Source organism: Sorghum bicolor, chromosome 4 (genome assembly GCF_000003195.3).
Source record: "Sorghum bicolor cultivar BTx623 chromosome 4, Sorghum_bicolor_NCBIv3, whole genome shotgun sequence".
Lineage (NCBI taxonomy): Eukaryota > Viridiplantae > Streptophyta > Magnoliopsida > Poales > Poaceae > Sorghum > Sorghum bicolor.
In genome coordinates, this window is record NC_012873.2 from 65799546 (window position 1) to 65812718 (window position 13173).

Here is a 13173-nt window from a genome sequence, read left to right on the forward strand (position 1 = left end):
AAACTGTGCAATTAGTTTTTATTTTCATCTATATTTAATACTCCATGCATACGTCTAAAGATTCGATGTGACGGGGAATCTGAAAAAATTTTCAAAATTTTTGGGGAACTAAACAAGGCCTAAGCAGGAATGTGGATCTAGGCAGGGCAGCAAACTTAGGTTGTCTAATTGGTGACTAATAGGCTGTGACATACCTTTGCTATGTGTAAGGATACTCCCAATGCTAGAAACTACATATAGTTTCTATACCTATTAATTTTTATAGACATTATATATAAAAACTATAGTCCCAATGGATAGTTTTTATAGAATATTTTTTTATCCAATCACATTCATTCTCTCTCCATTCTTAGCCAATCATATCACTTCATGTCTTGGATTTTGCTATAGAAACCACCATAGTTTCTGCATTAGGAGTGCTCTAAGTGACTCCTTGTCCTACACGGCTATGGCAGCACGTTGGTGTATTCAACTATTTCTCAATTTTAATATAAAGATGGACAAACTTTTTGCATATTCAAGAAAAAAATATCATATGTAACTTCTTTGTTTTCTGATATCCTTACAGACTTCTTGTATACATTCTTGTGCGTGTGGCATATAGTTCGGTCTTCTTATTAGTAGAACATGCATGATCTGAACACAGCTAAATTCAGCAGTAATAATAATAATAACGAATTCAAAAGTAGTTGTTATAGGAGGAGACATATTTGATTGTGCCATGAACAAAACAAACGAGGACAAACCTATATGCTCGTCACTCTCATGGCATACATATAATCTCTAATAATAACTGAACTCCCAGCAAATAATTAGCTACTTTGGGTATGTAGTATGAGAAGAAATGCAAGACAGAGCGAAAAACATGATTAGAAACGATGGTATACTGGCGCCTTGGACGACTGGACGCATTGCCGGTATATATGGTAGCTCCCGGTGCTCCAATGACGGCCGGCGGCCGGCCATCAGAACGGCTTCTGTCCCATGACGTTGCCCTGCGGCTCGTAGTGGCACGCCATGAGCGTCTCCCCGGAGTCGCAGTCGACGACGGCGCATCCGAACTCCTTGCTGTTCCTCCACACCATCTGCGTGTAGCGGCCGCACGCCTTGCCCGTGGAGCAGGAGTTGGCGCCGTAGTCGTAGTGCTCCTCCTCCTCGGCCCACGCGGCGACGGCGTCGCTGGGCAGCCATGTCGCGCCGGCGCCGCCGAGGAAGACGTTGATGCCGGCGGCGGGCGCGGCGGCCGCGCAGTTGCCCTTGAACTGCAGCGCCCACTGCAGCGCCCGCGCGGAGATCTCCTCCGTGTACTTGAGCGGCCTCACGTTGTTCCGCGCGCGGAGGTGCGCGTGGGGCACGTCGAAGTCCTGCCCCGGGCACGTCTGCAGCAGCCGCCGAGGCGCGGCCGCCGCCGGCACTAGTAGGACGACGGCGCACACCGCCGCCAGGAGGAGGCAGCACGAGAGCCGGCGGCTTCTTGAGGTGCCCTCCATGGTGAAGACGACCAGTGTTCGTACGTGTGTTCCAGAAAGCTAGAGCTACTAGTCTAGCTGTGTAAGAAATGCATGCTGGCGAATTCCAGTGCCTAATGGTACGTCGTTATATACTCGAGCATTGCCGACAATAAAGAAACTCAGCTGCGGTAATTAAGTTATTATTAGTTACGATGAGTGAATTACTATAGAATCCAGTGGCAGATAGATCTAGCACGCCTAGTAGATGGTGATGGACGCATGAGCAGAATCTGATGCCATGTGATCGGGGCACTTGCATTGAGGGCATGCTGCAACTCGCGATCGATCGAGGCAGGCCGTCGTGCGTGTCCTCGTTTGACTTGCGATTTCATAATTCAGCTGGGCAGTGTACGAACTGCCGAATACTCTTAACATGGCTCTTTCTTTTGACACCATTTGGTCGGTTTGACACCTTGGGCAAATCTTTGGAGTCAGGTCAGAGGATGCCTGCTGTCTATACATGGGAATGGGATGGATTCTGGTCAGTTTGCAGCTGATGAAGTAAACGCTTGGAAAATGGGCTTTTGGGTGCGATCTGTCTGTTCAGTGTCAGTGTAATTTAATGGTTCTTGGGGAGGGATTTTGCGCGAAGAGAAGCTGCATTGACATGGGAACACATGCTTTCATGTGCCTGTGCGTGCCTGACTCGAGACCGCATCTAAGATTGTAGGGACTCGTGTGCGTGGAAGGTTCCTTTGCTGCAGTCTCTCGTGTACGCCCTCGTTCTGGATTGCAAGTCCATTTAGCTTCGTATACTGAGTTAAGCTTCTTCGACTTTAACTGAATTTATAAAACACACAGAAACATCTCTAATATCAAATACTCCCTCCATCCCAAATTGTAAGTCATTTCAAAAATTTTAGAGGGTCAAAACATCTCAAGTTTAACCAAATTTATATAGTAGAATAATAACATTTATGATATCAACTAAGTATCATTATCTTCTTCATTAATTATATTTTCATAGTATATCTACTTGATGCCACAAAACTTTGCTCTTGCAGGGAATCGAATCGAACCGAGGACCTGAGATGCTAATAGAGCTCTTATAACCACTAGACTACAGGCCGTTGATGTGACAATGTTATGAGCCAAATGTTGTGGTCCCTGCTAAATTTGCCAGACATCGTCGAGAGCATCTTGTGGTATTTAAATTTTTAGGTGAGACTTAAATCACTATTGATTCAACAAATAGTTCTACTGCCACAGTTTATGTATCTTTTTCTCTAGACGGCACTTAGGGCACCAAGCCGCTGCCGCTGCCACTAGGACCCCTTGCAACTGCGGCCTTGGGGCTTGGGACCTCTCTTGCCTCTCTTGCGACGCTGTCGGAGGCAAGAAGAAGGCCTCGTCATTCATCTATAGCTAGGCAATTCTTTAAGTCTATAGACAATATCGTCATTGATATTCGATTGAAAGCTTCGCAATGACTTCAACGTTGGTCGTGACAAGATGGCCATTGTGGAAGTCGATTTCATCGGTAGGAGGTCTGTTTATGCTTACTATTTACAAGAGCAATGTGCACTTTTTGTGGGAACTAGGGATATTAACTCAATGTTATTGACCTCAATATCAATGGCCAGATAGAAAATCAAACATCGAGCCTAGTGCTGGAGGTGCTGGATCTGTAGCATGTGCTATACGTGACGATTTAATCGTCGGTGTTCTTTCATCAATTTAGCTGCATTTTGGTCTAGTTTTGGAATGTTTGCTCTTGCGGCATATCTAAGGTTTCGTGTTGGTTGACGGATTCAGCATGAGGACAGTACTCTAGCAGTCTAGCTTAGTGTTTGATAGGATTCTGTCTTTGTATTTAGGGTGTATTTGCATTGAGACGTGACAGGCAAATGTTTGTTAGGCAACAAACCGAGGATATGATGATGAACTTGAATAGAACATTTGTTTTCATTTCAGGTTTTTTTATATGTAACAGAGGGATATATTTTACCAAGTTTTGATATAAATTTTCTTCCCTTTGAAAAAAGAAATACCATGAAAGTCTATTCTATCATGTCATAAATCTGACATGAGCAATGGTGAGGTGAGGAAGCGATAAATCAAGCGCTCGCACTGGCACACTTGTGAAGTAGCATTGCGTCAAGCATCAACACAGAGAAAGCGTGCAAAACTGATCGGATTGGATTGGTAAGAAAGAAAGAAATCCACTTTCCCATGACAAATTTTGACAGGTGAAATGAGGCCTTGTTTAGTTCACTCCAAAACCTATTTTTTTTTAAAGATTTTCTATCATATTAAATCTTGTGGCACATACATAAAGCATTAAATATAGATAAAAATAAAAATTAATTACATAATTTATCTGTAAATCGTGAGACGGATTTTTTAAACCTAATTACTTTATAATTAAATAATGTTTGTCAAATAAAAACAAAAAGTGCTATAGTGACTAATCTCTTGAGGCGTGGGTTCTTAGTGAACATTTATCAGCCTGTGCCACTTTGGTCCATAAACTTGGAAATCCGAAAAATTGACCTCTGAATTTGTCCGCCCGTGCCACTTTGGTTCATGAACTTGCAAACACAAAACAGTGGCCCCTGAACTTGTCGGCCTGTGCCACTTTGGTCCATGCGTGTAAAGGCTCTTTCAACACGTCAACAAATATTTGTTTATTCATAACTAATTATTAGTGAAATGCTAAATTCATGAAATGTTTTGTGTAGCCTCTTCATGATTTACTCTGCCTAGAAAAAATATGAAACCTAGAAAACGAATAATTTTTTATTGTTTTAAAATTATCTCTTTTAATTAATAAATGCAACGAATTGATATATTATTTGATATATTTGACGCTACGAATAAAAATATATCAATTTCGTAAATTAAAAAAGAAATGCTGACATCATCGCTGATGTCAACACCATAGATAGTGCCATGCATGGCCTACCAGAGGCGGCAACGTGGCAGAACAGTGCCATGCAGCTAGTGTTATTTTTGTATTTGTATGTTCATGGACCAAGGTGGCACGGGTCGACAAGTTCAAGGGGCACTTTTTCGCGTTTGCAAGTTCATGGATTAAAGTGACACAGGCGGACAAGTTCAGAGGTTATTTTTTCAGGTTTGCAAGTTCATAGATTAAAGTGGCATAGACTGACAAATTAAAGAGCCGCCAGTTATTAAAATTTGAACCGCATGATGCGAAGGCACACGCGATTCCGCCCGCCAATCGCTGTCGTTCGATTCTCTCTAAAAGCAACACCTGGACGGCTGGGGTCATTCCGGCGACTCGAGAACCGTCCGACGTGGACCAGCAACTAACCGGGAAATGCCCGCGTCTTCCAGATTCTACACCTCCGCCACGTGCTCCGTGGCCACCACCGCCTCCGCCCGTTCCCCACCTCGCCACCGCCGCGCCTCCATGGGCCAGTCCCCCAGCGCTCCCCAGGGACGCGGGCGCAGCCGCAGCCGAAACGGGAGCAGCTCGCGGTGGCCGCACCCGGGGCTCGGGCTCGACCTGGGGTTCCTACTCGGGCGCAAGCCGCGCCCTGGGGACGAGAAGCCGGACCTGGCGAGCTGGATGCGGTGCTTCCTGTCGCAGCGTCTGCCGCAGCCCACCGCGGCGGCGGAGGAGACGGCGGACGCGGAGGGTAAGGCCGCCGGGAGACGAGAGGAGGAGGAGGTTGGTGCGGAGGACGCTGACCACCTCGTCGTCATGGTGAACGGGCTGTACGGGAGGTGTGTGTGCGCAATCGTTTTGCTCTGGGGTGTTAGACTGGTACTACTATTTCAGCTAATTTTGTGGCTTATCAGTTCGGCGGATTGGAAGTTTGCAGCGGAGCAGTTTGTGAAGAGATTGCCCGGAAAAGTCTTCGTGCATCGTGAGTGCTTCTACTTTGTACTAGTTGTTCTCTTCCATTTGAAACGGGTGCATTTTTTTTTAATATGGTCGACGGGTGCAATTTGTTATTGCAACCGTTGAATTGGTACCTTCAATCCTTCCTATAAAGGGATGGAGGGCAGAACAGAGAAATGTGTAGCAATCTTAGTAAATCTTAGTGGAGAAGATCCAAGGTCAGGGGTGATTTTAGTTGGTTGCTGAAAATTTGGATGTGACTGAATCTGGTGAGCTGGTGATGCTATAGGGCAATTGTAAAAGGTGCTTGTTGGTGTGTAATTCTAAAAACAGCCGCTGAGAAAACTTTGCAGCACTAGTAGAAGCAGTCATAGTGGGCTACAATAATAGTTTGAAATTGATTGGAGTGACTGAAATGATTATGCAAGTAGGAGTGGTACGCAGCGCAGTCTAGTTTACTAGTGACAATCCTGTTATGTCCGTGGGTACCCTCATGGTACTCGGTAAGTTTCCCATGTCAAGTTTGTCCCAACTTCCACTGCACACTAAGTGGCTATTGAAATATAATCTACTTTGTGCAATTTTAAGAACACTTGTATTAATATTTCCTTAATGCAGGTAGTCAGAGCAATTATTCAAAGTTAACATATGATGGAGTTGACTTGATGGGTGAAAGGCTAGCTGAGGAGGTACTATAAAGTAGTAACTTTATTTTTTTTTAAGGAACAGGAGAGGCTTACGCCCCTACCGAAATTTGTTAAACAAGAAGAACAGAGATAAAAACAAAGGATTCAGAGCTCAAAGCTCAAGGCTCAGACAATTCAGGAAACAAAAAAAGAAGTGAAAAAGATAACTTCATTAATTTCATTATGTAATAGATTCATATCTCCTGTTCATTTGTCCTTTGCCAATTCATAGTTGAGTACGATTGCTTTTATTAATCCATTAAAGTTTACAGGGTGTCATTGAATTAACTAGGAAGGTTACAAGATGAAACAAATATTTATCCTGCAGGTTCGACAAATTGTTCAGAGAAGAAGAAACTTGAGGAAAATATCTTTTGTTGCTCATTCGCTTGGCGGTTTAGTAACAAGATATGCAATAGGAAAACTTTACGAACCTGCCATGGATGAAACATCTTCTTGTGACAATGATAAGCCTTCTGATGAACAAAATGTACCTGGTGGTGGTAAAATAGCTGGTTTAGAACCAATCAATTTTATTACATCTGCTACACCACACTTGGGCTCAAGGTGGAATAAACAAGTAAGTTCCATGGTTATTTACTTATGTTCAGTTGTGAATGCCTATTATATTCTTCTATATTATCATCAGCCTTTTTATCAATTCATCTAAGTCCCAGGAGCCTACAGATATTTGAACCTTCTTCTATGATATAACTCTTAGCCCTTTTATTAACTTGGACAAACAGCTCAGAAACCAGCCCATTTTCCGAATCTCATTCTTATTCCTAAATTTCTTAACATTCCTTCTCTCATTAAATTTTCACTGTGGTATGTTTGAGTTCAATAACAAAACAGTATCAGTAAGACAGGAACGAAGTTCCTGATTCATTTTTATATTTGTATTCTTCAGCTTCCCTTTCTTTTTGGTGTCCCACTTTTGGAGAGAACTGCTGCAGGAACAGCACATTTTATAGTTGGAAGAACTGGTAAACATCTATTCCTTACAGACAGAGATGACAGAAAGCCTCCTCTTCTCCTACGAATGGTTGAAGATTGTGACGACGGGAAATTCATGTATTAGTCCAGTAATTACCAAGTCATATCAATCTTTATAATTCATAGTCTGGCTTCAAACGTCATCTTTACACTGTTACCTTATGCCAGGTCTGCATTGCGCTCTTTCAAGCATCGTGTTGCCTATGCTAATGTAACATATGATCGTATCCAGCTGCTACTACACATTTTCTATTTTCTGCATCAATTTATGAGTTGATTGTCAAAGGTATCCATTTACATGTGCCCTTAACTTATCGAAATAGATATAGTTGGTTGGAGAACATCTTCGATTCGGCGTCAGCATGAATTACCAAAAGTAAACCAGCACTTCTATTTAGTAAGAGGCAATAAAAGTCTTCCTGTGCTTTACCACTAATCTGTCTATAATGTGGCCTTTCTTTGTTTCCCAGCTCAAGTTAACAGCAAATGATGAAAAGTATCCTCATGTTATTAATGTCGACAAAGGAAATCTAGAGGATCATCAGCAAGAGGGATCTGTAGAAGATTCACTGGCAGATAGTTATGAAGGTAATTATGACCGATAGATATGCCATAAATTTGCATGTGTGGGTTTTGCTCTCCTTTTTTTAACACCGGATAGAGTTGCATCAGTGCATGTAAGAGCAGCATTTTAATTAGCTGGCAACTGAAATGCTGCTGAATGCTCCCTGTTAATTCGTAACGTTAGCTAATTAAAATTTGATCGGAGTAAGATGTGCACTGCACTGCACATCTAACTGCAGTCGGTTTCCTGCTATAGCTGTGCATTAAGACATCTGTTATTACAGAGATGATGATCCGTGGCCTTACACAAGTGACCTGGGAACGTGTGGACGTATGCTTTCATAAGAGCTGGCTAAGATACAATGCTCATAATAACATACAGGTAAGGCTGTAACACTGAAGCCATTTGTGGACAATTCTTCTAGTACAGTTGCACTTCATACTTTTAACCATCATGAGATTTATGCTACAACAAAACCACCAATTGGGAGTTCAACTGCTAAGTAATATGATAACTTATCTGTTAGGCAGCTGAGAAAAAAAATTACATACTATTATTGTTACTACTACCTGATCAGTAGCTGTGAACTTTTCCCTTGATGTATATTACACTTCCTTTTTCAGTAGTAACAGACAGAACTTCCTTGTATCGCTACATGATTTACATTATCGTAATAAGGATGTAGGATTGTAGTTTCAGGGAAGTCTAAGCACTCCTTTTGGCTTTGCAATGGTTTGCAGGTTAGGATCCATCCAATTAATTCAGATGGAGAAGATGTCATATACCATATGATAGACAATTTTGTAGTCTAGACAAGTAGACTATTTCTGATGAATACCAACTACATAAAAGATTACTGCTCTTTCCGGTGAATTCGTCCTGAGAGTTCATTAATCTTTTATGGGGGTTGTTATGCACACTAGTTAGATAATTGGCACCAGTGGATCGGCATGTACTCGCACCATGCTGCCAGTGCCAGGTGATTAGAGCGTAGGACCTGTACTTGTTGCTGGCAATGTAAATGTTAGTAATGTAAAAATTAGCATGACAGTGCAAATTCTTGTAAATGTGCATCTACAATGTTATCGAAAATCCGTAGTTCGGACGCTCTAAAGTTTGTTGATTGCTATGCTGAAATAAGATGTCCTTTTATGTCAGTCTCTTGTATTGTCATTTCTGGTTTGAGATCTACATCATGTCTGTGCGCCACCATCTAATTACCTCCTGCTTGGCGGAAAATGGGAAGGGGATAACTGGTGGCTGCCCGTCAAATCGGTTGAATCCCACAAAAGGAACAAGATAAACATTCTGAAGTCGCTCTAATTATAGTCAATAGAGGTCAGAGAACAGGTGTAGGAGTCTAAAAGAGATCGAGATGCCACCAAAATCCTCCTCTGATCACATCCCCTCCTCAAGACCTTTGAGGGGATGATGAATCTCCAGCATCAGAATCGTAGAAAGCTAGCATAGAATTAAATTATAGGAGGCCAAAATCCTCCATTCCAAATAGTGCTCTGCATACATTACCAGCAGGAGAAGCGACAGAAGCACAATGGGCAAGTACAGCGACGGCGGTAAGGACAGCGGCGAGGCCGGCGGCGCCGCCGGCTACCCGCTGGTGGCCGTGTGCATCGACAAGGACAAGAACAGCCAGAACGCCCTCAAGTACGCCACCGAGACGCTCGCCCACAAGGGCCAGACCATCGTCCTCGTCCACGTCAACACCAAGGGCACCTCAGGCGAGCATCATCCTTCGTCTCCATGCCACGACGTGACCAAATTTTCCTCGTCAGCTTCCTTGCCGTGTTTCTGACGACGACGGCGTGCAGGTGGGGTGGAGGACGCCGCCGGGTACAAGCAGCCGACGGACCCGCAGATGAAGGACCTCTTCCTCCCGTTCCGCTGCTTCTGCACGCGCAAAGACGTACGCAAACACATGCACTGCGCACATCAGACGTAGTAGCACGGTAGCGGCAGTGTGACACGGTGCGATTTCACGGTGTCTGGTGTAATGCAATACGTGCCCTGTATTGTATTGTTTGCTGCAGATCCAGTGCAAGGACGTGGTGCTGGACGACCACGACGTGGCCAAGTCGGTCGTCGAGTTCGCCGCGCACGCCGCCATCGAGAAGCTCGTCGTCGGCGCCACCACCAGGAGCAGCTTCGTCAGGTGAGCGAGTCACTGGCCGTTCTGTGCTGATGCCTACGCGTCCGATCCATCGCGCCATTCCTCATCCTGATCCAGCACTGTGAACTCGGTGAACAAAGACAGCACGAAATCAATCCTGGTTTGGTTTGTGCATGAAGGTTCAAGGCGGAAATCTGCAGCAGCATCTCAAAGGCCGCGCCGGACTTCTGCACCGTGTACGTCGTCTCCAAGGGCGGCAAGGTGACGTCGGTGCGGCAGGCTGTCCGGCAGGCGCCGGCCGTGTCGCCGCTCCGGACCATTATCCAGGGACCCAAGCCGGAGCCGGTGCATGCGCAGAAATGGACGCCTCCTCCTCCGTCTTCCGGGACACCAATGCTTCCAGAGAACCACATCATGTATGTAAGCTACTAAGCCTCGCGCGCATACGCAACCCGATCGAACGAACAGCATGGTGGAGTGAGCGTGACCTCCTGTCGTTGACAGGTCGCCGTTCGCGAGGACGACAGGGCACAACGCGGGGTCGGCGCGGAAGGCGTTCCCGGACTTCTCGCTGCCGGAGTCGTCGGACATATCGTTCATCGGGACCGCCCCCCGCAGGAGCATTGAGCGGTACCCGCCGCGGCTGTCCAACGGGTCGGACGGCCTCGACCACCAGCAGCACAGCTTCGAGGCGTCGCGCACGCCGAGCCGGTGGGGCGACTCGTTCGGCAACGAAAGCACGTCGCACTCCCAGACCAGCACCTCCTCCTGGTGCTCCCAGCCTTCGGACGAGATGGAGGCGGAGATGAAGCGGCTGCGGCTGGAGCTGAAGCAGACCATGGACATGTACAGCACGGCGTGCAAGGAGGCGCTGAGCGCCAAGCAGAAGGCCATGGAGCTGCAGCGGTGGAAGATGGACGAGGAGCAGCGGTCGCAGGAGACGCGGCTGACCGAGGAGTCGGCCATGGCGCTCATCGAGCAGGAGAAGGCCAAGGCCAGGGCGGCCATCGAGGCGGCCGAGGCGGCGCAGCGGCTCGCGGACTTCGAGGCGCAGAAGCGGATCAGCGCGGAGATGAAGGCGCTCAAAGAGGCCGAGGAGCGGCTACGGTCCATGGCCGCCGGCGCGCGCGAGTCGGTGGTCCGGTACCGCAAGTACACCATCGAGGAGATCGAGATCGGCACCGACAACTTCAACGAGGCCCGCAAGGTGGGCGAGGGCGGGTACGGCCCCGTGTACAAGGGCCACCTCGACCACACGCCGGTGGCCATCAAGGTGCTCCGCCCGGACGCGGCGCAGGGGCGGTCGCAGTTCCAGCAGGAGGTGGAGGTGCTGAGCTGCATCCGCCACCCCAACATGGTGCTCCTCCTGGGCGCCTGCCCCGAGTACGGCTGCCTCGTGTACGAGTACATGGCCAACGGCAGCCTGGACGACTGCCTGTTCCACCGCGGCGGCGGCGGGCAGGTGCTCCCGTGGCAGCACCGGTTCCGCATCGCGGCGGAGATCGCGACGGGCCTGCTGTTCCTGCACCAGGCGAAGCCGGAGCCGCTGGTGCACCGCGACCTCAAGCCGGGCAACATCCTGCTGGACCGCAACTACGTGAGCAAGATCAGCGACGTCGGGCTGGCGCGCCTGGTGCCGCCGTCGGTGGCCGACAACGTCACGCAGTGCCACATGACGTCGGCGGCGGGCACCTTCTGCTACATCGACCCGGAGTACCAGCAGACGGGGATGCTGGGGGTGAAGTCGGACGTCTACTCGCTGGGCGTGACGCTGCTGCAGATCGTCACGGCGCGTCCGCCCATGGGGCTGACGCACCACGTCGGGCGCGCCCTGGAGCGCGGCACCTTCGCCGACCTCCTGGACCCGGCCGTCGACGACTGGCCCATGGAGGAGGCGCACCGCTTCGCCGAGATCTCCCTCCGCTGCTGCGAGCTCCGGCGCAAGGACCGCCCCGACCTCGCCACCGTCGTGCTCCCCGAGCTCAACCGCCTGCGCGCGCTCGGCGAGGACAACATGGACTCCTGCATGGCCATGAGCATGAGCTGCCGCGGCGGTGGCGGCGGCTTGCACAGCTCGTCCACCTTCCACAGCCACAGCAATCCCTACTCGCAGCCACGACACGTAATTAACGCCATTCCTAGTTCCTCCTTTCAGAATCGTTTCCAGATCTGATGACTAATTAATCGAATCCATTCCATTCTTTACGACGTGCAGGATGCGGCGAGCGATCCAACGCGGCCGCACCACGTCTCGAACGCATGCCAGTCCGCCTTGCCTACACGGAGGCCCAGCTACAACTGAGACGCCATGGAGCAGCGCAACAGTGATCATGGACTCATGGTGGACTGGTTAGCTGAACGAACTGAATAGTTTCTCCTCTCTTGGTCTGAATAGACTGTGACTGCCGTTAACCGATGCAGCTGTCAGAAGCAGAGCGTGCCATAGCAATGTCAATCGTGCATTGTCGGCAGTAAGTTGTAAACTGTGCAGTGTGTATGTAGTTTTTTCAACTCAAATCAAAAGAAAAAAAGCACGTGAATTTCTATAAACAGATTGAAATTTCATCAAAAGACAAAAAAAAAAATGGGTACCGACGGCACGGTTCCTCCCGAGAGTCGTTCTGAAATTCGCGTTGCATGATGTGTAACGCTGACTGTCAGGCGACCATTTGGTTCATCGAGGTCACACTGGTCGCAGCGAAAGAGGGCATTCGATCTGTCTGACGCCGACGGGACAGCAGCCTACAGGCACACGGTTTGCGGACATTTCCTGAAGCTGTCTGTCCTGCAGCGTGCAAAGCACAAATTGGTGTTGTGCTCCGTGCTCGTGTCGCCGCGTGCCCTCGTCCCCGTCAGAGTCGCCGGCCGGTCGGCATGTCTGAAACTCAGAACTCAGAACAAGCAACACCCAGGCGCTGTCAGCCTTTGCTTGCGGCTCAAATACAGTAGGAGTAACTGTCCCCTCGGGCTCAAAAGAAAAAAAATTACCAATTTGGCCAAAAATTTCAAATCTAAACAGGCCTTAGTTCCAAAAACTTTTCAAAAAAATTTCAGATTCATCAAATCGAATCTTGCGACTCATATATGGAGCATTAAATATAGATAAAAATAATAACTAATTACATAATTTATTTATAATTTGCAAGACAAATTTTATATACTAGTTAGCTCATGATTAAATAATATTTGTTAAACACAAACAAAAATGGTGGAAGCCTAGGCCTCGATACTAGGCACGCACCAACGTTTCGCCTCACGCAGCGGGAGCGTAGGTTCCACGAACCAGAGGTCGGCCAAAGCCAAGACGCGGACGCGACCCCTGCCGGCCGGCCGGTCCGCCGGTGCGCGCGCCCAGAATCTTTCACGGTTTTGCTCTCCGCGTGCTGGGGGTAGCGGAGACACGGTGACCACGTGAGACGTGCCAAGCGAACACGCTGTGCCCTCCGTGCCTAGCACGGTGACCAGACTACACCCCT

General features: G+C 47.9%; 3 protein-coding genes across 3 annotated transcripts; 2 read left to right on the plus strand and 1 right to left on the minus strand.

Annotated features, from left to right (window-relative positions):
• LOC8082707 (pathogenesis-related protein 1) lies at positions 652-1585 on the minus strand. The gene has a single exon (XM_002454627.2). It carries the CDS (start codon positions 1488-1490, stop codon positions 966-968), a length of 525 nt encoding a protein of 174 aa, XP_002454672.1. The 5' UTR covers positions 1491-1585; the 3' UTR covers positions 652-965.
• Positions 4741-8726, plus strand: LOC8081957. The gene is made up of 10 exons (XM_021459988.1): positions 4741-5204; positions 5280-5347; positions 5941-6011; positions 6337-6588; positions 6919-7082; positions 7173-7228; positions 7328-7380; positions 7475-7592; positions 7853-7950; positions 8310-8726. The coding sequence occupies exons 1-10, from the start codon at positions 4795-4797 to the stop codon at positions 8379-8381; spliced, it is 1362 nt and encodes a 453-aa protein (XP_021315663.1). The 5' UTR covers positions 4741-4794; the 3' UTR covers positions 8382-8726.
• On the plus strand, positions 9092-12249 carry LOC8082708 (U-box domain-containing protein 52). Its single transcript, XM_002452899.2, has 6 exons — positions 9092-9308; positions 9399-9493; positions 9618-9739; positions 9877-10113; positions 10202-11819; positions 11913-12249. Exons 1-6 carry the CDS (start codon positions 9122-9124, stop codon positions 11997-11999), a joined length of 2346 nt encoding a protein of 781 aa, XP_002452944.1. The 5' UTR covers positions 9092-9121; the 3' UTR covers positions 12000-12249.

Bases quoted from the DNA above. Each gene is read 5' to 3' on its own strand.
- LOC8082707 (XM_002454627.2), bottom strand. From the start codon at position 1,490: ATGGAGGGCACCTCAAGAAGCCGCCGGCTCTCGTGCTGCCTCCTCCTG.
- LOC8081957 (XM_021459988.1), top strand. From the start codon at position 4,795: ATGCCCGCGTCTTCCAGATTCTACACCTCCGCCACGTGCTCCGTGGCC. The intron at 5,348-5,940 runs GTGAGTGCTTCT...TCCTTAATGCAG, and splicing joins CGGAAAAGTCTTCGTGCATC to GTAGTCAGAGCAATTATTCA. The intron at 7,593-7,852 runs GTAATTATGACC...CTGTTATTACAG, and splicing joins ACTGGCAGATAGTTATGAAG to AGATGATGATCCGTGGCCTT.
- LOC8082708 (XM_002452899.2), top strand. From the start codon at position 9,122: ATGGGCAAGTACAGCGACGGCGGTAAGGACAGCGGCGAGGCCGGCGGC. The intron at 9,740-9,876 runs GTGAGCGAGTCA...TTGTGCATGAAG, and splicing joins ACCAGGAGCAGCTTCGTCAG to GTTCAAGGCGGAAATCTGCA. The intron at 10,114-10,201 runs GTATGTAAGCTA...TGTCGTTGACAG, and splicing joins CTTCCAGAGAACCACATCAT to GTCGCCGTTCGCGAGGACGA.